The sequence below is a fragment of the Cervus canadensis genome, chromosome 1 (genome assembly GCF_019320065.1).
Source record: "Cervus canadensis isolate Bull #8, Minnesota chromosome 1, ASM1932006v1, whole genome shotgun sequence".
NCBI lineage: Eukaryota > Metazoa > Chordata > Mammalia > Artiodactyla > Cervidae > Cervus > Cervus canadensis.
The window spans coordinates 126,885,518-126,909,423 of record NC_057386.1 but is presented as its reverse complement, the minus strand read 5'-3'; the positions used below and the strand labels follow the sequence as shown (position 1 = coordinate 126,909,423).

Genomic DNA, 23,906 nt, shown 5'->3' with positions numbered 1-23,906 from the left:
TGAGGCACTGTACTTTTAGCTACAGGGACAAGCAGAAGATTCCACATTACCAGAGCTGTCCCCAACCTCCCAGGTCTTTCCTTCTGTTCTGTTAACCACCCTCCTCCTCCTGTGTGTGGTGCTGGTGTTTCTGAGTGGACACCCCCTTTCAGAGTGGCCCAGTTTGGAGGGGGCCCAGGACCTGCCAGGCTCTCATCCTGGCCTGGGTGGAGGAACCAGTTACAATCCTGGGGAGGCTGCCTGCAGTGTGGCCAGCAAAGAAGGGAGTGAAGGGTCCTGGGGAGAGTGGGGGTCCCCCAGAGACTCCTGGGCAAAGGCCTTTTCTGACAAGAGGCTCTCTTGCTCTCTTGACTGGAGTCCTTTCTTCTTTCTGAGTCTCAGTTTTTCCATCTGAAAAGCCAGTGGACTGTTTCTTGAGATTCCTTCCGTTGTGGACACAGGCGTGCTTTCTCCCCTGTGGAGGTTATCCTTTGCCTGCTCCCAGGAGCCGCTTGGGGCCCACTTCGGTCCGTGTCCTTAGCTGTTTCCCCAGTGTGGCCCTCAGGTTCCCAGTGCCCTCGCTCTCAGCTCATATCCTGGCTAACATCATGTCTGTTCTGTCCCCCAACCCAGTGTCACACTCCCCCCACCTGAGGATCACCAGGAGGCCCAGGCAGGCCCAGCTTTGCCCGTGGTCACACTGTGACCTGCGTTCTGCCTGACCTGACCCTGTTCACCACTGCCCCCCCAGCTTATGTGGACCTGTCCCCTCCTGGGACAGGCCCATTAGTGCCTGACTGAGCTGCCAGGTGCTTTGGGGGAACTTTGCCCTGGTGACTCAAAGTGGCAGAGGACTGGGGGTGAGGTTGGGTGGGTCAAGGGTGCTCAGGAGCCACTGGGGTGGTGGGGTCAGTGTCCGCAGAGTTGAGGTTCTGTGGGGTGAGGTTGGGTGGACTGAGGGTTCTTGGGGGCCACAGGGGTGGTGGGGGCAGTGTCTGCAGAGCTGGGGTTCCATGGGGTGCAGTTGGGTGGGATGAGATTGCTTGGGGGCCGTAAGGGCAGCACCTGTAGAGTTGGGGTTCCCATGCCTGCTAAGCAAGGACCTTGGCAGTGGGGAGGGCACGGCTGTCACCCACGTGGCTTGTGCAGCAGCTGCTGGCCTGCTGTGGCTTGGAGGGGCCTCAAACACCACTTGGCGTCTCCCTCTGCTGTCAGTGGGCAGGGAGCGTACCAGTAGCATGGAGGAGGGTCCTGGAAGACCCCTGTCTGCTCTCGCTCCCTCACAGGGGCCACAGGAAGGGGCCCCTTCAAGGTCTGCCAGGAGCAGCTGCCCCATGGCTGATCTTGCTTTCTTTTCTGTTTTCACAGGTGCCTAGGACAGGGTGGTCTGCGAGCAGATGACAAAGACTGGCTTTTAATCGTTGTTGACCATTGAGCGGGAGATTACAGGGGCCCAGGAGCCCCCCTGGACGCCCACCACCATGTCGGGATCCACGCAGCCTGTGGCACAGACGTGGCGGGCCACCGAGCCCCGCTACCCGCCCCACGGCATCTCCTACCCTGTTCAGATTGCCCGGCCGCACACGGTAAGGGGCACGAATGTTCGCCTGGGGTCACCTTCAGAGTTTTCTTTTGTCGCTGGGTTCCTGTTTCTCCTTGGAGTCGGTGCCGGCGTGGCTCCGATGGTGTCCAGCCAGGGCTCACGGTCTGCTGTGGGGAAGTGGGGTGACTGGGCAGAGACCACTGACATCTGTGGCCTTGCCAGGCCCCGGGACATCTGGGAAAATCTCTTAGCTCCCACTTTAAAGCTGGGAAGGTGGAGCCCAGGGCCAGGCTGAGCTGTGATCCCTGCCTCTGGGTCTGCTGTGGGGTTTGCATGCAGATGTGGAGCTCCTGCTGTATACACTGTCAGCCCAGCCTCAACCAGGATCCCTTGCCTTAGGATTGGAGTGACTTTCTGGGGGCTGTGGCTCGCAGACCCTCCCCTCCAATCCTCAGGGCCTGGAGCCTATTCACTGTGTGATGCTCAGAGCTCTCAAATGACAAGGCCAGCACATATCATTCTCTGAATCTCTGACATGAGCTGGGGAGCGGAGACAGGGGAGGTCCAGGGAGTTGGTTCTGCTCACGGGAGAGCTGCTCCAATGTTGGGGGTGGTAGCCTGCTGGGGAAGGAGCAGGTGCGCCCTTGGTCAGCTTTAAAAAAATTTTTTTGGCCATATCATCTGGCATGTGAGATCTTAGTTCCCCAACCAGGGATCAAACCCGAGCCCCTGCCCTGGAAGCCTAGAGTGCTGACCACTGGACCACCAGAGAAGTCTCCTCGGTCAGCTCTTCTGAGCTGCACCCGACTCTGTCCACCTCCTAGTGGGGACCCCCTTTCCTGACTTCACCTGTAGCTGCCTGTGGCTCTGAGGATGGGCTTTGGTTCTGCTCTGTTGGCACTTATTGGGCACTTACTGTATACCGTGTCTTTGGGGGCTTGCCAGAGGGCCCTCAGAATCCTGGGCTTCCCCTGTTGGGCCTCCTAGCTACTCAGCAAGGGACCGTGAGGATTTGCAGTCACAGCCGGGGTCGAAGCCGGCCCTGCTGGCCCCGGCGTGTACATGTTTGTGTCTGTCCTGCTCCGGTGGCATGGTCCCTCCTCCTGAGATGCTGAGAGGAAATGGCGTGGGAGGACTTTTCCAGCCTCTGTGAGAGAGATGTTTTTGCATATGAGCCCACTGGCCCAGCCTGGGGGTGTCCCAAACACAGTGGCCTCTCGAGAATTTGGGCCCCAAGATGCTTTTGAGAGCTGGCTGTGATCAACGGGCACATTATGGATGGAGTGGTCGAATTCTCACAAACAACCTAATGAAAGAGCACCTTACATTATCCTCCCATTTTGCAGATGAGGAGATTGAGGCTGGGAGGTTAAATAATAGGCCTCAGCTTCAATCACTGTGAGGAGGCAGAGTTGGCGTCAGCTTCAGGACTCTGTGTGCATGCATGCTCAGTCCTTAAATGGTGTCTGACTGTTTGCAACCCTGCCAGGCTCCTCTGTCTGTGGGATTTTCCAGGCATGAATACTAGAGTGGGTTGCCATGTCCTTCTTCAGGGGATCTTCCTGGACCAGGGATTGAACCTGCATCTTTCTCATTGTCAGATAGATTCTTTACAACTGAGCCACCAGGGAAGGACTCTGAGCCCCCGTGAAACAGATGCTTCTGTTTATTGGTCACCTACTGTGTGCCCAGGGCCCAGGACTATGCTCCTGGGGGTCATTTATTATTATGTATTGTCATCAGCTTTGTCATGATCACAGTAGCAAAAATAAGCATTCTCATCCACTGAGTTGGAGAAGGCAGTGGCAACCCACTCCAGTACTCTTGCCTGGAAAATCCCAAAGACGGAGAAGGCTGGTGGGCTGCAATCCATGGGGTCGCTAAGAGTCGGACACGACTGAGCGGCTTCACTTTCATGCACTGGAGAAGGAAATGGCAACCCACTCCAGTGTTCTTGCCTGGAGAATCCCAGGGACTGGGGAGCCTGGTGGGCTGCCGTCTATGGGGTCGCGCAGAGTCGGACACGACTGAAGCGACTTAGCAGCAGCAGCAGCATCCACTGAGTGCTTGCAGGGCAAGCTTTATTTTGTTTTTTTAGTGTTTATTTATTTGACTGTGCCGGGTCTTGGTTGCAGCGTGTGGGATCCAGTTCCTTGCCTGGGGATCAAACTCAGGCTCGCTGCATTGGGAATGTGAAGTCGTGGCCACTGGACCACCAAGGAAGTCCCTAGGGCGAGCGTTTTGTTTATGCTCTTTGTGTATACAGTTGCCCTTGCTCCAGGGGGAACATTTTGCAGGTGAGCAAATAGGATGGGTTATGTAACGACTCTGAGCCTTGGTTTTTCATCCATAAAATGGGGTAATGAGAGCATCTGTTGCCTGGTTTCTCCTGGGGATGAAACGTGATGATCTGTGGAACATCATTATGGCACATGTGTCCAATTGCAAAATTGTCACTGTCATTAGAGCTGCCTGGAGGAGGCTCTCCCCCACTCCTCCTCCCCCGGGGCCCCCACCCGCCACTCCGGCCCGGGCCCAGCCTTGGTGAGTCCTCAAGTCCCCATGGCCCTTGCCATCCTGCCATCCCCTCCTTCCTTTGCCCCAGCCCGGCCCTCTTGCAGTCACTTGGAGTCACCACCTGATCGCAGACACTTTCTGTGTTGTTCTTGCTGGACTGCCAGTGATGCAGGGTGTGGCTGGGCAGAACCGAGTGGTCACTTCCTCCAGGCAGGAGGCTGAGGCTGCGCGTGGGCAGGGGCCCTGGACAGCTACGAGGTGGGGCATCCTTATCCTGTGTGGTGACCGCAGTGGGGCCCCACTTCCTGACCACCGTGCCTGGTGCTGGGGCGGCCCAGCTGGGGGCCCCAGCTTGTTACTGGGAAGGCTTTAAAAGCAAGATTTCTGGGTGTCCGGGGCGGGTGGTGGGGTCTTGCTCTCCCAGGCATGTGTCCAGGGCTTTTCTTTGGCAGGTGGGAGGTGAGCACTGGGACTATAATCTAGGGGTCCCCCTGCAGCCCTGAGCCCCCTAACCCCTTACCGCCAGGCCATTGTACAGAATTTTTGAGAACTCCCCCCTCCACCCTGAGTCTTTGAAAGACAAATGGCGAAGGAAAAGGGGAATAAAGGCACAGAGAGACAAATGCCCGGTCCAAGGGCCAGATGGGGACCCAGGGTCCCAGCGCCTTGTACAATAGTTGAGGCAGGGATGCTGGGATGAGGGGCGGGGCAAGAAAGCCCAGATGTGCCTTTGAATCCCTGTTCCTCCCAACTTGCTGAGTGACATTGGGCTGCGTGGGGCAGGCTCAGTTTTCCCATGTGTGATATGGCTGTTGTGGGTCTGAGCATCACTGGCAGATGTTTGCAAGGTGCCTAGGGCTGTGTCTGCACGTGGCAATTATCTCTTTCCTCCTGGGAGGCTGGCAGGAGACTGAAGGGGGTCTGGATTCTGAGAGGGGGCTGGGAGCAGCCTCCTCTCCTGGCCTGTGCTTCGACCTGCGTCATCTCCAGGCCGCCTAGTGTGTTATGCCTGGTTCAGAGGGAGGGCTTAATTCAGGTGTGCTTCTCCAATCTGGCGTCAGGCACGCTCAGAGCCTCTCTCCATGGCGCTGTGTATGTGGCTTGCTCAGTCCCACCTGCTCCTCCCGGACCACCTCTCTGTGTCCTGTTCTCACCATCTCTGTGGTCTTGGCTTTCCTCCCCCACAGTATCAGGACCCCACATTTTCCCCCGAGGGTCCTGGAGTCTGATGGTCTCCCAGGATTGAGGGTCCCAACACATTCTCCCCTTCTTGTCTCTTTTCCTGCTTTCTGCAAGCCACCTCAATTCTGCTGTCTCCTTCAGGTCCCCTGGGACCCCTTGACCTCTCTTAAGTTCCTTCAAGCCGTGCGCTGAATGAATGCATTAAAGCCCAAAGACACAGGGTCTGAATCCCAGTGCGACGCCTTCCTGCTGTGTGGCCTTGGGCAAGTTACTTAACCTCTCTGTGCCTTAGTGTTAGAAGGGCGTTTAAGTGCACAGATTCTCAAGCTAAGCCCCTTGCACTCAGGTCCTGCCTTAGTGCTGTCCTAGCTGTGAAACTGTAGTTTAGTGGCCTGACCACCCCTTGCCATCCATTGAGTGAGGGTAGTTAGTAAGCCTCTGATAGTGTTACTCAGTCGTGTCTGACTCTTTGCAACCTTATGGAGTGTAACCCTCCAGGCTCCTCTGTCCATGGAATTCTCCTGGCAAGAACACTGGAGTGGGTAGCCATTCCCTTCTCCAGGGGATCTTCCTGACATAGGGATTGAACCTGGGTCTCCTGCATTGTAGGCAGCTTCTTTAAGCCTCTGAGGATCAAGTTAGTTGACACCTGCAGAGGCCTCTGCACAACGCCCGGGAAGGTTAGCGTGACTGATACAGTACTGTGTTGATGACTGATGCTGCTGCTGTCATGACAACAACATGCCCGTTAGCATCCTTTTCCAAGTGGCCCCCAGGGTACACGGCAGGCTTTTCCTCCAGAGGTGGAGTTGGCAAACCTTCTCTGTAAATATTTCAGACTTTTTGGGCCATGCGGTCTCTGTCACAGTGACTTGTGGCTGCTGATGTCCCAGCGCGAAAAGTAGCTCAGCCAACACGTACTGAAGTGGCTGTGGCCGTATGCCAGTGACACTTGATGAGACAGGCCGAGCCTGACTTTGGCCTTGGGCCTCGTTGGCCCCAGATCAGTGCTTATCAGGCTCTCTGTGGGAAGGACCAGTCTGTTTCATTTCCAGTTTGTCACAAACGGATACATGGGCCTTCTGCACGTGACCCAGTTTGCGGGTGTGAGGACGGGTTTAGGCCGAGGCCGGCAGGACCGTGCTGGCCATGCACTCAGATGCTACGGTCCTGTCAACAGGCTGTCAAGAAGGATCTGAATCTGCTCATCTTCAGTGCTTCCCCTCAGACCAAGGGTCATGGACTCAGGAGCCCGCTTGGGCCACACACATGTGTGGGGGCAGCAGGCGGGGCTGGAATGGTTTGAAACACGTGGAGGGTTCTCATGTTCCGAGATGTGTCTGGAGGGTTCCGTCCAGTGTGCCTGCTGTCTTCAGGCTCCTGGGATCACAATGAGCCTCACTTTTGGCCTCTCTTGGGGTCTCCCCAGTTCTTGCCTTCCCATAAAGATCGAGGCATCCTTGAGGGTCCCTAGACTCAGGGCCCTAGGGTGGAGATCAGTGTGGGTGGCCCCCAAGATGGTCTTTGGGGGAACTATGCTCTAAGCTCATCCCACTTGACTCTTAAACTGGGAAACTGAGGCCAGAAGGGTTCATGCAGTGGCCGCCCCATGCCCTTGCCTCAGGGGCCTCAGGCGCCACGTGCCTTTCTCCGCCTCAGTTGGCGACGGTAGGCACGCCATCCTGCCCGGGCCCTCTCCCGAGGGATTGGACTGTCTGCCTTTCTGCCGCTTTGTTCATTTTGCTTTTGTGTGAGAAGGAATTTTCCTCCTGGCAGACTGCAGTGCTTGCTGATTTCTTCTCACACCTCTGCGTGCGTGTGCACACCAGATCCATGCCTGGCAGCCTCGCCAGTGGGATCCCAGAGGCTGCCACCCACTCCCTCCAGCCCTTTCTACTTCTTCCTTTGAGAGCACCTGGTAGACATCCTGGAGTGTGGGGAAGTTCAGGGGAGGCTGAGCCCTCCTCTGCCTCCTGGAAGCTGCCATCAGTCTTGGGGGAAATCCCTGGAGAGTTAAGGGGGGTTTGTGGTTGGAGGCATAGAGGCCTCCTTCAGTCCAGGTCAAGCATCCATTTTAGTTTTCTTTCCTTTTATTTGGCCACGCCATGTCACACGCGGGAATCTCAGTTCCCTGGCCAGGGATTAGAGAGCCTGTGCTCCTGCGGTGGAAGAGTGGAGTCCTAACCACTGGACCACCAGGGAATTCAGGCATCCATTTTTAATGGTGAGGACACTGAGGCTCAGAGGGTTTGAGTGATGGACACATACCTCTAGCCTGAGGCCTTGTAGCTTCTTGCTTCCACGTTGGGCTGCCCAGGAAGGCCCTTCCCTCAACATTTCCAGCCTCTGAAGTTGACAGGATCCCTCTTGATTCTAGTTACTCATCCCTCCAGCTTCCCAGCCTCCCAGCCTCTTACATGCTGTTGTTTTGGAGGGTCTGAAACACATCCATTCCCAACACACCTACGTGGTATCATCTAATTCTTTTTGCAGAAATAACAGCTTTAAAAAAATAAGCCAGACAGCAAAAGAATGACTAGATTTTTACGGAAGGTTGGGAGAATTCAGAAAGGTGCCAAGAAGAAAATAAATCACCTACCATCCCACGCTTTCCCAAGCCTTACTCTTGCCAGACATCACTAACTGATTGCCACCCACAGCGTGAATGTTCTCAGCAGACAGAAGTAATCAATGTGGACTGGTACGAGTAGGAAGCCTGTCCTGTTTTCTCCTTTGAAAGACTTCTTGTTTCAATCTTTTTTTTTTTTTTTTAACATTTTAATATGTGTCTCCAGTCAGCGTGTAGTTGCTAATCGGAGCACATCTAATTCGTTAGTGTTTTGTTTTTCCCCAGATGATAATGGGTGATGATGGCACATTACTGAAGAAGGAGGGTTTTGCCTGGAGTTTATCCTTTTGACTTTGAGCTGTGCTTGTGTATGCGACACACGTGTGTGGGTTTTCCCTCTGCAAATGGGGGACTCCCACGCTGGCGCTTTGTTTTGGAACCTGGTATTTGAGCCTTGCAGACTGTCAGTGTTTGCTGCGTCACCCACTTCCCCTGACCTGTGTCTTGCTGGGTCTCTTGCACCAGAGACCGACGCGCAGGTTGTGCCTTTTTCTGGTTTTCTCTGCTGACACATGGGCTTGGTCATCTCATCTGGAAAGAGGGCAGGACTGGGAGATCGTGACAGGATGGGGCACCCTTTAGCTGAACGGGTCACTTCTTGGTGGTCACTGGCCCCAGGAATGCACTCTGGCCAGACAGGGACTGAGGGCCAGGAGAGGATGGGGGAGGCTCCCCGGTGGAGGAGCAGCGCCGGGCAGGGGGCTCTGGCCCTGGGTCACTGTGGGGGGTGCACCGCAGTGGGGTGGGCGCTCACTGGCCTGTCTTGTGCTGCAGGATGTCGGGCTGCTTGAATACCCGCACCACCCCCGTGACTACACCTCACACCTGTCGCCTAGCTCCATCATCCAGCCCCAGCGCAGGAGGCCCTCCCTGCTGTCTGAATTTCAGCCCGGGAATGAAAGGTGAGGAGGGGCTTGTGCATCCATGGCTCAGATGGGGAAGTGGAGGCCTGTGCTGGTGGGGAGCTCGTGGAGAATGGGAGGTGTTAAATGAGGGGATGTCAGGCGTGTGACTGGGGCAGGGTTGTAGATGAGCAGGGAAGAACCACGTGGACTTCCTGCCGTGTGCCTGCAGGGGTCTCTGGATGTGTGGCCCAGGCAGGAGGGGATGACAAGCTAGAAGTGGGGGAGCAGGGCTGGGTTACTGGTTTGGAGGGATGTGCCTGCAGCTGGCTTCACACGGGGAGCCCCCTTACCGACTGCCCCCCCCAACCTTTGTCATCATCCCTTTTTCTCTGAGTCTTCTTCCATTCTTCAGCTGGCGGACGAGGTCCTCTGGGCCTGCCTTGCCTTTGTGAAATCCAGGTGGGAGGGAGCAGGCCATGTGGCAGGTGGGGACCCAGCAGGGGCAGGGCTGAGGCTGTCAGGACAGGCCAGAGCCCTGAGAGAACCTGAAGATGCCTGAGACAGTAATAGCACTCATCGCCAAGAGTCCTGGGCTTTTTGTTGTTGTGCCTTGTGGCTTGTGGGATCTCAGGTTCCCAACCAGGGACTAAATCCAGGCCACACAGTGAAAGCCCAGAATCTTAACCATTAGGCCACCAGGGAACTCCTGAGAGTCTTGAGCTTCTAACTCGTGATGAACTATTGTAGGCTGTGGCTGCCCACATGCACCTAGACAGACAGCCTTGCCCGCAGGGAGCCCATGGTCTTAGCAGGGGAGATACAGCAAACACACAGGATGACTTTAAAATGGGGCAGGTGACTTGTTTCCTACCGGGCCGGGAAGGGCTGCTATTTAGCTGGAGTGGCTGGGAAAGGCCTCTCCGGGGAGAGACACCTGGCACTAAGTAGCCAGTCATTCAGAGAGCCATTTGGAGAGGGGTGACCAACCATTCAGAGAGCAGGGTGAAGGCATTTCGGGTGATGGGAATAGCATGTGCAAAAGCCCAGAGAGGGGGATGTCCTTGGAATGTTCCAGAAAGGCAAAGAGGTCGGGTGGCTGGGGTGAACAGGTGATTGGGGGTCCAGAGGGTAAACTTCGCAGAAACCAATGGGAGGGTTTCGAGCTTTGCTAGGCAGGGAGACGGCTGTTAGGAGGAGATGCCCCGGGCACTGAAACAGGAAGGGGAAGAGCTAACATGGAAAGAAAGAGCTGGTGGGGGGTGTGTGTGTGTGTGTGTGGGGGTGTGTGTGTGTGTGTGTGACAGCTGTTAGGAGGAGATGCCCCGGGCACTGAAACAGGAAGGGGAAGAGCTAACATGGAAAGAAAGAGCTGGTGGGGTGTGTGTGTGTGTGTGTGTGTGTGTGTGTGTGTGTGTGTGTGTGGTCCAGCCTAGCTGGTGGGGTGTGTGTGTGTGTGTGGGGGGGGTGTGTGTGTGTGTGGGTGTGTGTGTGTGTGTGTGTGTGTGTGGTCCAGCCTAGCCAGTGCAAGGCCTAAGTGTGTGTGTGTGGGTGTGGTGTGTGTGTGTGTGTGTATGTGGTCCAGCCTAGCCAGTGCAAAGCCCCTAAGTGTGTGTGTGTGTGTGTGTGTGTGTGTGTGTGTGTGGTCCAGCCTAGCCAGTGCAAAGGCCCTAACATGGGAAGACAGAGCTGGTGTGTGTGTGTGTGTGTGTGTGTGTGTGGTGTGTGTGTGTGTGTGTGTGTGGTCCAGCCTAGCTGGTGGGATGTGTTGTGTGTGGGGGGGTGTGTGTGTGGGGTGTGTAGTGTGTGTGTGTGTTGTTGTGGTCCAGCTAGCCAGTGCCAAGCCCGAAGTTGTGGTGTGTGTGTGTTTGTGTGTGTTGTGTTCCAGCCTAGCTGTGGGATGGTGTTTGGTGTGTGTGTGGGGGGGGTGTGTGTGGGTGTTGTGTGTGGTTTGTGTGTGTTGTGGGGCTCCAGCCTAGCCAGTGCAAAGGCCTAGTGTGTGTGTGTGTGTGGTGTATGTGTGTGTGTGTGTGTGGTGTGTAGTGTGTTGGTCCAGCCTAGCCAGTGCAAAGGGCCCTAACATGGAAAGAAAGAGCTGGTGTGATTGTGTGTGTGGTGTGTGTGTGTGTGTGTGTGTGTGGTCCAGCTTAGCCAGTGCAAAGGCCCTAACATGGAAAGAAAGAGCTGGTGTGTGTGTGTGTGTGTGTGTGTGTGTGTGGTCCAGCCTAGCCAGTGCAAAGGCCCTAACATGGAAAGAAAGAGCTGGTGGGGTGTGTGTGTGTGTGTGTGGTCCAGCCTAGCCAGTGCAAAGGCCCTGGGGCAGGAATGAAGCAGGCAAGGTGAACAGGGGCCAGATCGGGCAGGGCCTGAGGGTGGGGGGAATGCATCTGGATTCTTATTCTGAGTTTATTGGGGGGAAAAGGCATGAACTTGAAAATTGTTTCAGCAGGGGCAGCATTTGGACTGTCTGGTCAGCAGCAGTGGCTGGAGGTGGACACTAGGAGTCCTGGGTTTGCTGTGTGTGCTCAGGCAAGGACATGTCCTCTCTGGGCCAATTTCCTTCTTGGTCCACTAGGAAGGAGGGTTAAGGAAAATTAGTCACGAGTGATTAGGCTGGACAGCTCCTATCTCTGCGAAAGACTGCTGGGCTGAGTTGATAAGGGGGCAAGGCCAGGTTGAACAGCCAGAGTGCTGGGATCGACTAGTGATAATCTGCTCTGGGTGAGTGATGTGCAAATAGCATCATGTGTGTTAACATCTGTGTTAGACCCACAGTGTTTTTCAGACTTCCCCTATGAATCACCCAGGATCTTGTTTGAATGCAGAATAAGATTCAGCAGTTGGGGTAGGACTCAGAAGATTGTGTATTTATAACCAGCCTCAAGAGGGGCTGATGCTACTGCTCTGGGGACCACACTCAGGGAGCAGGCAGTCACCAGGACCTTCTCTTGCTATAAACGTTGTCAGTGAATGCTGACTCGGAGCAAGACAAATCTGTTTTTGAGTCCTGCCTCGCTGTGTGCCCTTGAGCAGATGGACACTCCTTGCAGGGTGGAGGAGGGCGTGGCTCATGGCCGTGCTCAGCAAGGAGGGCAGCAGATGTGATGTCATGTGGCCCCCCACAGGTCCCAGGAGCTTCACCTGCGACCCGAGTCCCACTCGTACCTGCCTGAGCTGGGCAAGTCAGAGATGGAGTTCCTGGAGAGCAAGCGCCCTCGCCTGGAGCTCCTGCCCGACCCTCTGCTACGGCCCTCGCCCCTGCTGGCCGCTGGCCAGCCTGGGGGCTCCGAGGACCTGTCCAAGGTAAGGCTTGGCCCCCAGCTGGGAGCTCCTCCGAGGATTTGGGTGGTGCTGCGATTGGGCGGGATGCAAGGGAACGGGTGGGTGTGTCAGGCTGGGAGGAGGGACTGAGCACCGGGTGTACAGAGGCTGAGCAGCGACAGGAGGGTCTAGGGATGAGCTTGGCTCCGTGGGCTGTTTCTTGACTGGAGAGGGACGTCTCCCCTTCCCCCGTTTTCCACCCCCAAGTGTTTCCCGCCCTTGGGGACCATAGTGCCCTGGAGGGCTCTTGCATTTCACTCTTCTTTAAACAGAGAGTCGAGCTGAGATGGAGGGGGAGAATGTGCATAGATTAAGTGCCCATAGTTTGCTGCTGGGAGAGGTTTTCTGCCATTCCGGTGAACCTCAGGACTGACCTCTAGAAGCTCATTTGGTCTCCATCTAAATGGAGGGATCGCAGCCAGTGGTTCAGATGCTTCTGTCTCCCAGGGTCACCCAGCTGCCTCAGAGGCTGTCATTTCCCTGTCACTGCCTAGGGTGCAACAGGGACCGAGGCCAGGTGACATGCTTGTCCTTGGCCGGCTGCACGAAGGATGTCCTTTCTGCACGTGCTGAGCAGTGTCATCATGGTCTTTCGTGACCGCGGGGACACACATTAGCTCATTAACGGCTGCCCAGCTGCTGAGTGAGGTCAGTGCTCTTCTTACTGCAGCCTCAGCGGGGGTGGGTGGGGACTGGGAGCCAGGCCAGGGGAGGGAAGTGGTCCACTCGGACCTGCTGGATCTTCTTCTCTGCCTGACACTGGATGGGATTGAATGGTGAGATTTCAGGCTGAGGCAGGTTCCTTAATAGGGGGACTGGCAGGAAACGGGGTTCCTGGGTTGGTCATGATGATGATGATAAACTAACACGGATGGAGTTCTCTGCCTGTGGGCCGGGTATATATGAGTGTCAATTCCATTGTGCCATCTCAGCTGGATGAAGACTGATCTGCGATCATCTTTCTAAAATGTATATATTTTTATTGGGCTGCTCCGGGTCTTAGTTGTGGCATGTGGGATCTTTAGTTTCAGTATGTGGGATCTAATTCCCTGACTAGGGATTGGACTCATGCCCCCTGCATTGGGAGCACAGAGTCTTAGCTGCTGGACCACTTGGGAAGTTCCTATGATCACTTTTTATATAGGGGACCCCAGGCTGAGAGAGCCACCGTCCCTGGAATGTGGGAAGTGGGCACTGAAGCCCACGTGGCCCAGGTCTGCCCCGTGTGCTGTCCGTGTCTTGGGCTGTCCCTCTCTGGTCCTTCGAACCTACCATCCTGCCATCCCCTTATTAGCATCCTCCTCTTAGATTCTGTGACTCCTCAGCCTACTAGGAGGGATGTTGCTATTGGAAAAGCTGTTCCCTGAAGGGGAGCAGGGCGTGTGTGACGGGGGACACAGGGCCGCACTAGGGAGGCTTGATGTCCACCCAGAGGGACTGGAGCCCCAAGTGGGTCATGTGCCTGTGCTCACATCTGGTTCTGCCTGGAGAATGGGCTGATGCGGGTCTCTGGCCAGCCCCCAGAGGCCTGCCTCATGGCTTTGCAGAACTGGGCTCCAAGCCCTCAGGCCTTCAGGTCCTTCTGAGGGTCTCTGGGCCTGACAGGGGCTCTGTGAGTCCTTCTGCTTATCCCTCTCCTTCTTAGAGTGCCCTGGGGTGCTTCCTCTCCTTCTGTGAGTCTTTCTCAGTCTCTGCTTCTGTCTCTGTCTCTCTGTCCCTGTGTCTCTGTCTTTCTCTGCCTGGATGTGTGTGTGTATCTGTGTGTCTCTCTGTTTCTCTCTCTCTCTGTCTGTTTCTTCCCTTCCTGGACCCCATGGGTGCGGGGGAGTGATGGGCCCAGTGTTGGGGCCTGGCTGGACCAATTCCTGTAATTGCTCCAGGCTGTTAAGAGCATTTGGAAAGTATGAGCGCATTTTGGGCAAGGGAAGAAGCCAGGGGAGAAACACAACTCTGAAGGAGTTCAGATGTTTTTTGCGTCTGCTGTGTGGAATTTAGCTGGATGCGTGAGACAGGAATTTGATGGGATTTTTTTTTTTTTTTTTAAACAGCACTGCCCCCTTCCCCTCTGGCTGTGTTCCTTTTTCATATAAAAATGTTCTGTTTTATAATACTTCCCTGCCCTTGAGCCTCTGGAGTCCTGTGGCATCAGAGGCTTCCTTTGAAATTCATCAAACTTGGTTCTGGGGACTTTAGAATCATCACAAACGGTACCATTTCTGAAAGTCTCTTTGTCTGTTGGGGCCCTGTTGGCTGAAAGGGACAGAAAACCCAGGCAAAACTGGCTTAGGCAGGAGTTCTGGCTCATATAACTGAAATCCCAGCATCATTGGCTTCAGGCACAGCTTGACCCAGGTGACATGTCCCTGGGTTCCTGTCTCTGTCCATTTCTTGGCTCTGCCATCTTGCATGTGGTCTTGTTAACAAGAAGGCAATTTGAAATTCCAGGCCTTCCTCTTCCCACATTCAAGGTCAACAAAAAGAGCTTTCCCTGTGTTTCCACATTTCCAGACCAGAGCTGTTTATCTCCCTGCCTTTGGGTAAGCCCCTGCCTGTCCTGGAATCCATCATGGTGACTGGCGGAGTGGACTGTGGGTGCCCAAGCCTGGCCCTGCCCTTTCCTGGGTCTGAGACGGAGCAGGTGGAGGCCCAAGGGGTCCTCTCCAGCTCTCAAGGCTTTTGCTTACCTCTGTGTCTGTAATTTTACATAATGAGCTTTTCTGTTCCATGTTGGCCTGAATTTTTAGCCAAGGGCATCTGACGGGGAAAATGGTGCCAACTGCTACCTAGCGACTGGTGAGGGTATTGGATTGTTATTTTCCTCCTGCGGGTTTGGACTGAAATGAAGGCCAGCCGCCATCGGGAGAACCATCTGGAGGCCCAGTAGCCGGGCTCCCCCAGTCCCATTCCTGGAAAACTCAGCACCGCAGAAAGCACTCTTTGCCCTCTGGTGTGCATCTTCTATTCAGATGGAGGGGAAATTCACATAACATGAAATTAAGCAGGTTGAAGCGAGCAATTCAGTGGCATTTAGTACATTCACGGAGTTGTGCACCATCTCTGTCTAGTTCCAGAGAATTTTCATCATCCCAGAAAGGTACCATGACCCATCAACAGCCACTGCCTCCTCCCCAGCCCCTGGCAACCACCCGTCGACTTTCTGTCTCTATGGATTTACGAGTTCTGGACACTTCGTATCAATGGGACCATCCGATATGTGGCCTTTTATGCCTGGCTTCTCTAACTCAGCATCATGTTCTTAAGGTCCATCTGTGTTGTACCATGGGTCTGTACATCACTCGTTTTTACGGCTGAGTCACATTCTATTATATGGAGAGACCACACTTTGTCAGTTGATGGACCCATCTGTGTAGTTGTGCTGAGAATAAAAGCTAAGCCCACACCTTGAGGAAGAAACCATTGAAGAAGACAGATTTTCCCCATCAAGAATTTGAGAAAAAGTTTCCAACAATTTTTCCAATAGTTCCTGGTCATTGCCAATTGCTTCATCCAACTGCTCTGCTGCCCTTGTCAGCTTTGGGGACGGAAATCTTTTTCCTCATGACATTTTATTAAAAAATTTTTTTATTTCTTTATTTGGCTGCCTGGGCTCTGCGTTGCAGCATGTGTGCTCTTTATTGCAGTGTGTAGGCTTCTGTAGTTGTGGGGTGCGGGCTTAGCTGCCCGGAGGCATGTGGGATCTTACTTTCCCAACCAGGGATCGAATGCAAGCCCCCTGTGTTGGAAGGCAGATTCTTTACCACTGGACCACCATTCCCGCTCATGTCATTTTGAGAATTATCCCCGAATTAGATGAACTGTTTTGGGGTGTCCTGGCCCCGAAAGCCTCCTGTCCACAGTCCTCGTTCTCACCCTGCTCCTCTCCCTCCCTTCTTGGTCCTGGTGGAAGATCAGAGCGAGGCAGGAGAGATGTTTCCTACAGCAGGTAATAGGACTGGGGTTTGGGAACCATGTCACCAAAACCTTTCATCTCAAGAACCCTGAGGAATGATTGAGGCTATTGGGGGAAGACCAGCCAAGTGCCGTGGCGCACAGAGGGAAGGGGCAAAGCTCAGATAAGGGCTGGGGGTGGGGGCATGGATGGTCAGTCTGATATGAGGTGGCACTCAGGTAGAGTCCTGAGAGGGCACAGCTGGTGCAAAGGCCCGGAGTTGCCAGGGTACGTGAGCGGCTTCTGGTTTGGCATCTGTGGGGTCAGATGCCTGCAGTCCCTGTGTCCCCCAGCTGGTCCCTCCTACTGGGGAGCAGTTACACACACACACCCTTTCTGAGTATTTCTCTAGAGGTTGTTTAATTCCGTGCACAGTTTTGCTTCTAATTCAGGAAGTCGTGGACCCTGGGAGGGACCTCGCTCTTGCTTTCCTGCCCAGCCACGTGGTTCCGAGGGATGAATGAATGTGTGGTGGAGACCTTGTTTCTGCTGTAGGAGCCCCTGCCACCTGGTTGTGTACTCTGCCTGCTTCTGGAGAGTTCTGACTGAGGCCTGGTCTCTCCCATCCTGAGCCCTCCAAGCCAAGGCTCTATCACTTTTTTACTGGTGACCTCAGGCATGTCGTGGAACCTCACTGGATCTTTGGTTTCATCTGGAAAATGGGGAAAACTGTACTTCCACTTCCAGTGTGGGCTGCGACCACTATGTGAGTTAAGAGCATAGCGAGCTCCAATCCTGGCCCTCAGCTTGGGTTTATAAATAAAGTTTTATTGGTACCCAGCCATGCCCATTCCTTGGTATCCTGTCTTTGACTGCTTTCCCACTGCAATGATAGGTGAGTGCTTGGAACACAGACTGTCTGATCTGCAGAGACTGAAGTGTTTTTACACCTGGCTGGTTATGGAAAGTGTGCTGACTGCTGGCTTAGAACCATGCCAAGACCTGTGCCTGCCAGTTCCTTGTTCTCTCATCTGTGCTGTGGGGATGCAGCGGCAGCCCCCTGGGAGAACCACAGTCAGAGTTGAGGGGTAGGGTGTGCTGAGTGGAATGCCTGGTTCGGTTTCCTGAGTGTCCCTGAGGAGGGCCACATCAGAGCCCTGTTAGGGCCACATTGGGCCCTATAAAGGACTTGGGACCTCTTCTGCCTTTTCCCCAAGGGTTCTGGGTGTGTGGAGGACCTGAGAGTCTCGACACCTGCTCTCCCCCATGTCTCAGATGGAAATGATAAGGCCACAGTGATCCCCAGACCTTTGGTCCCTGTGGGCTTCAGTGGGGTCTGTGTGTGTAGGACCGAGACTCCAAAGACAGAAAGGGTGGACTTAAGATGGCACCAGAGGGCTTCCCTGGTGGCTCAAATGGTAAAGAATCTGCCTGCAATGCAGGAGACCTGGGTTCAATTCCTGGGTCGGGAAGATCCCCTGGAGAAGAGAATGGCAACCCCTTCAGTATTCTTACCTGGAGAATCCCATGGACAGAGGAGCCTGGCGGGCAACAGTCCACGGGGTCGCAACGAGTCGAACACGAGTGAGCAACTAACATACACATAAGATGGCACAGCCTCTGCTCAACTCGAGCTGGAGGGTGGGGGGAGCGTGGCGCTTGGCAGCCCTGGGCTGCAGTTGTCCCTGGGAATAATGTGTCCTCTGTCCTCCGGGCTGCAGCTGCTGTGGGGGTGGGGAGGCAGCCGCCCGGAGCTTCTCCTGGGGCCTCCTCTGCCAGCAGCTGCCGGCTTGGCCTTGAGGATGGCACAGGGCAGGGGCCAGGTTTTGGGGAGGACGGCTCCAGCCAGTGCCTGTGGAGTCCTGAGAGGGCGCCAGGCTCTGAGCTGAGCGCTCTGTGCATAGGTACTCATTCAAGCCTCACAGCAGCCAGAAAGTGGGGAATGGTCCCATTGTACAGATGAGGAAACGGAGGCAGGTGATAGGCTTGTGGTCACGATGATCCTGGGTGGGGTTTTGAACCCAGGGCCACATAGGTGAGTGCTCTGGGGGCAAGGACTGGGTTTTATTTTACTTCCTCCTCATTGTGCTCCCAGCAACCTTGGATACTCAATAAACTTTCACTGGTGGAATGGAGCCACTGACTCCCTTGTTTGCTTAACACATTTTTGTTTTGTTTTTATTTTTGGCCACACCGTCTGGCTTGTGGGATTTTATTTCCCTGACCAGGGATTGAACCCAGGCCCTCGGCAGTGAAAGTGTGAAGTCCTAACCACTGGGCCACCAGGGAATTCCCAAGTTGTATTTTTTTTTTTTTTAGCACATTTTGGAAAATGACTTCATTACACAGAAAGTAGCAGTCAGTGAAGGAAAAGCAGAACACTGGTAAATAAAAAGAAGTAGGAAGGAGGGTGGGATGAATTGGGAGATTAGGATTGACATATGTATACTACATGTGTAAAAGAGATAACTAGTGGAAACCTACTGTATAGTACAGGGAGCTCAACCCAGTGCTTTTTGATGACCTAGAGTGGTGGGATGGGGGGTGGAGGTGAGAGGGAGGTCCAAGATGGAGGGGATATATATATATATCTGATTAACTTCATTGTACCACAGAAACTAATGCAACACTATAAAGGCAAGTAGTACCTCAGTTTACAAAAAAAGAAAGTGAAAATATCCCCCTTTTCTCCCACTATCCCAGTAAATACTTTTGACATCTCTGTTTCCCATTCTTATAGTTTTCCTGTGTGTTTGTGTATATCTTCTACAAAATCAGATTTGTACCGTGTATGATATTCTGTAACTTGCTCAATTGGACTGAGAATCGTGAATACGTGTTTGTGGAGGGTCAACTGAGGCCAGGCCTTGGGTATTAAGAGGTTGTGGGTTTTGATGCCAGTTCTCAAGAAGTTTGATCTGGAGGGAGGACACAGACAGGGTAACAGGGTAGGAGAGAGGTGTGTAATGAGAAAAGGGAAGAGGGAGGCCTTGCAGGGAGGTCTGGAAAACTTGCATGTAGGAAGATAGATAGGATCTGAACTTTGGAGAAGGCCAGGGAGGGAACATCTGGCAGGGGACCAGTGAGGGCAAAGGCGGGGAGGTGGGATCAGCAAGCAACCTCGTGTCTGGGATGCGGGGGCCGGCACAACAGAGGCCGGGGGTGTTGGTTCCTGAAGTCATGGCTGGAAACCTTCAGTGTATTGGGGGTGGGGGGGCCTCCTGTCCTGATCCCAGGCCTGTTTTTTTCTCCCCTGCAGGACCGCAGCCTGACAGGCAAGCTGGAGCCGGTGTCTCCTCCCAGTCCCCCGCATGCTGACCCTGAGCTGGAGCTGGTACCCCCACGGCTCTCCAAGGAGGAGCTGATCCAGAACATGGACCGGGTGGACCGGGAGATCACCATGGTGGAGCAGCAGATCTCCAAACTGAAGAAGAAGCAGGTGTGGGTGGGGGAATGGTGGATATCAGTTTCTGATCCAGCAGCAGCTATGGCTGAGGAGATAACATAGTAGTAATTGCAGTTGTTAACGTGTGCTGAACACTGCCTGTGTGCTGAGTCGTTTTTATGCCCTTTGTGTTTATTGGACAGGAGAGCTGTTTTGTGTGGTGCTGTCTACTGGAACTCCCTAATGGAAATGTTCTGGATCTGCCCTGTCCAAAATGGTAGCCACTACCCATATGTGCCTAGTGCATCTGAGGAACTGAATATTTAATTTTGTTTAATTTGAATTAAATGAGATGTACACTTGGATAACCAAATGTGCCTTCTGTACTGGATGGCACAGGAATGAACAGCTGTGGGGTGGGCAGTTGATTCTCTGTGCCTCCCTTTCCTCATTTATAATGTAAAGGAAAATTTCACATGATTCTGGCCCTGGCTCTGGAATCTGGATGAGCTGGACCTCCTATCTCTGCCTCGGAGCATTCACCTCTCTGAGCCTCAGTTTGCTTGTCTGTAAAATGGGCACAGACATGACACTATCTCATAGGGTTGTGAGGAAGGGACAGAGTCATGTGATGAAAAGAAATCATCATTGTCATTGAAATCAAGGAAAAGTTGACATAAAGAAGAATAATGTAAATTTTATAATTTTATTTTTACCTTTTCTTGGCTCTTCTGCTTCTCTCTCTGGCATCTTCAGGTGTCTGCTCAAATGTTCCCTCCACAGAGGAGACCCTCCCTGACCTTTATAGGAGTCCTCATCCCCACCCATTCTTTATCCTGGAGGTCAGCAAATCCAGCCAGATGTGGCTCAATGCTTATTTTTGTAAATAAAGCCTTATTGGCACACAGCCACATCCAATTGTTTACACATCGTCTGTGGCTGCTTTTATGATACAACCACAGAGCTGGATGGTCACAAAAGAGACTGTGTGGCCAGCAAAGCCCAAGATATTTACTTTCTGGGCCTTTATAGGAAGTTGGCCAATCTCGTCACCCTGCTGAATGGTGTCACCATTTGAACGAATGTATAGTTTGTTCTGTGACATTGTGGTCTTCTCATGACTACAGTGTAAAAGCAGGGTTTCTTTTTTCTTTTTAACTTGTGTTTATTTATTTAATTTAGTTTTCGATTGTGCTGGGTCTTTGTTGCTGCATTCAGGCTTTCTCTAGTTGCAGTGAACGGAAGGCTACTCCCTCATTGTGGTAGGCAGGCTTCTCACTGCGGTGGCTTCTCCCGTTGCAGAGCACAGGCTCGAGGGTGCATGGGCTTCAGTAGTTGTGGTGCCTGATGCTTAGTTGCTCCACGGCATGTGAAATCTTCCTGGAGCAGGGATTGAACCCGTGTCTCCTGCATTAGCAGGCAGATTCTCAACCACTGGACCACCAGGGAAGTCCAAAAGCAGGGTTCTTGTCTCCTGTTCCCTGCTGTGCTCCTAGCAACATTGGCACAGAGTAGGTGCTCCTTAAAAACTGTGGATTGAGTCACTGTGACACCTGTCTTGACCCTGGGGGAAGCAGGGTCATACCTGATTCCCTCCAGGTAAGGATGCATGGGCTCCATGACGGATCTAAGGGCTCATTCTGGCCACCATAGGCACTGGAAGGAAGGCTAGTGAGATGCTTCCTGGAGGCCAATTTAGGGCAGTGTGACAGGCTTTGAAAGTTATATAGGGGGAGGGGAGCATTGATTCCAAGAGACCCTGGGACTGTCGCTCGCCTGGGGGCACCTGAGGATGGTCCAGCAGCCTGACCAGTCAGTGAGGCTTGGCCAACTGCAGGAAGTGGGTGGGTTTCCAGGATGGCAATACACCATGTGGGGAGGCCGGGCCCTGATTGGAGTCAGCAGTTATTGCCAAGGCCAGCGGAGTGCTGGGCCTTTAGGTCCCCCAGGCCTGTCCTTGGGGTGAGGCTGAAGCTACAGGCCATGTGCACATGTCTGTGACTAAGGCTGGAAGCCAGATGGCCCAGGGCAGCCCTTGATAGCCAGATTAAAAAAATAAAAATTCCATTTTGGGCAATTTTTCTTTTTTAAATAAAATTCACAAAACATAAAATGACTCTTTGTAAAGTGAACAATTCAGCGGCATTTAGTCCATTCACAGCGTTGTACAAGCACCCATCCTATCTAGTTCCAAGACATTTTCATGACCTCAAAAGAAGACCCCTGTGCACACTAGCAGCCACTCCCTTTCTCCCTGCCCCAGCAGCCATTAATCTGCTTTCTGTCTGCGGATTTGTCTGGACATTTCCTGTAAATGAACCAAACACTATGTGGCCTCTTCTGTCTGGCGTCTTTCACTCAGTATCATGTCTTCAGGGTTCATCCATGTTGCAGCCTTTGCCAGCACTTCATTCCCTTTGTTGCCAGTATCCCACTGTACGGATAGATGGTCCACGGTTGTTAATCCGTTCGTCAGTTGGTGGACATTTAGGTTGTCTCCAGCTTTTGACTATCGTGAATAGTGCTGCTATGAGCTTTTGTGTTCATGTTTCTGTTTGAGCACCTGTTTTCAGTTCTTTGGCTCTGTATCTAGGGATGAAATTTCTAGGTCCTACAGTAACTCTGTGTTTAATTTTTAGTGCCTCAGGGAGGGTCCCCTTCACTGATTGGTGAGAATCTTCTTCCGGGCCATGCATGCCTTCCATTTCTTGGCTTAGTTTCTTTCACACTTTTTGGAGGGATTTCAATGTTTTTCTGAGGGCTGGTTGTCCTTCTGAAAGCCGCCACTAGGGATCACTGTGGGACTGAGGCAGCTTGGCTCAACCAGCCTGGCTTCAGACTATTTCTGCACGGCCGTCTTGGCTGTATTTTTGAGTTCATAATGGTTTGCTTCATGGTCATGGGCAGGATGTGTGAGCCTTTTGAGCAAAGAACAGTGTTCTCATCTCCCTCAAGATGCCCTGTCAGACTATTCCCCGGGCATTGGCCTCCTGTGTGACCTTGGGCCAGTGTCTTAAACTCTCTGGTTTTTGCTTTGCCCTTTTGGTATAAAGCAGATAACAGCATGCAGGGAGTTTTTTATGGTGTTTGGAGGAGGGGGGTCCAGTATGAAGACCACAGTGCAGATGACAATGATAATAATGATGATGAAAAGCTGCTCATTAGGTGCTGAGTGCTTTGTGTGCACCAGCTCATTTAATCCTCATATCAACTCTCTAGGATAGAACCTTTTATTATTCCCATTTTCCAGATGAGAAAAGTGAGGCTTGGGGGAGTTCAGCAACTTCTCAAGGTTATATAGCAAGTAAATATAAGTATATAATAAGCAAGCAGTTAAGTCCCCTGCATATGAACGAGTTCCATTCCAAAAGCACATTCCTAAGTCCAATTTGTACCTAAGTCCAACAGAGTTACACAGGCTTCCCTGGTAGCTCAGCTGGTAAAGAATCCACCTGCAATGTGGGAGACCCTGGTTCAATCCCTGGGTTGGAAAGATCCTCTGGAGTAGGGATAGGCTACCCACTCCAGTTTTCTTGGGCTTCCCTGGTGCCTCAGACAGTAAAGAGTCTGCCTGCTATGTGGGAGACCTGGGTTTGGTCCCCTGGAGAAGGGAATGGCCACCCACTCCAATATTCTTGCCTGGAGAATTTCATGAACAGAGGAGCCTGGCAGGCTGCAGTCCACGGGGTCACAAAGAGTTGGGTGCAACTGAGTGACTTTCACTATGAGCAACTAACTCTGAACCAACAGTTAGCCTAGGTATCCAACTAACACAATTGGATATATAGTCCTGTACTGTAATAGGTTTATAATACTTTTTACACAAATAATACATGAAAAACAAACACAAAAAATAACCATTTGTAATCTTATAGGACCTTGAAAATTACAGTAATTACATAACAACAGCTGGCATACAGGGGCATGCTTGCATCTTTGAAAGTCTGCAACTCAAAGGTTCTTATGTAGGAGACTTACTGTCGTAGAAATAGGGTTCCAGTGTGGACAGTTTGGCTCCAGAGTCTCCATAGCCTCTCCTGAGGATGATGGTGCATGTGTTGGTAATGATGGATAATGGGTCACTTTGAGTGAGCCCCCAGTCTGACTGTACATAAATTAACTCATCCAGGAGGCACGGCCATGAGACCCACTTTACAGATGAGAAAACTGAGGCACAGCGGGGTTAAACTGCTTGCTAATACTCACCTAGCTGGTAAATCCCCAAGGCGGAACTTACACCCAGGTAGGCTGGCAGCAGAGTCTGGAGCCAGCCCTGGTCGGGCCCTTCCCTGTGGGAACTGGGGCCTCTCCAGGGCTTGGAGTCCCTGCGGGTGACTCAGAGGAAATGGTTAGCAGCCTGACTTCCTGTGTGGGGCCACCAGCCTGGCTGAACGGGGGGCCGCCCCCGCTGTTGGGGGAGCTGCCTCTCCTTCCGCCTGCCGGCGTGCTCACCACTACACTCTCCCCACTCCCCACAGCAACAGCTGGAAGAGGAGGCCGCCAAGCCGCCGGAGCCCGAGAAGCCCGTGTCACCACCACCCATCGAGTCTAAGCATCGCAGCCTGGTGCAGATCATCTACGACGAGAACCGGGTATGCCCCGTCCTGTCCTTCGTGGCC

The 23,906-nt window shown here is 53.2% G+C and overlaps 1 protein-coding gene across 1 annotated transcript in view; it reads left to right on the top strand.

Moving 5' to 3' along the window:
- NCOR2 (nuclear receptor corepressor 2) overlaps positions 1-23,906 on the top strand; it is a 234,501-nt gene that overhangs the window by 75,378 nt on the left and 135,217 nt on the right. Inside the window, 5 exon segments of the mRNA XM_043442529.1 lie at positions 1,348-1,565; positions 8,625-8,752; positions 11,818-11,995; positions 19,162-19,341; positions 23,766-23,879. Of these exon segments, the coding sequence (XP_043298464.1) occupies positions 1,461-1,565; positions 8,625-8,752; positions 11,818-11,995; positions 19,162-19,341; positions 23,766-23,879 (705 nt within the window). The 5' untranslated portion in view covers positions 1,348-1,460.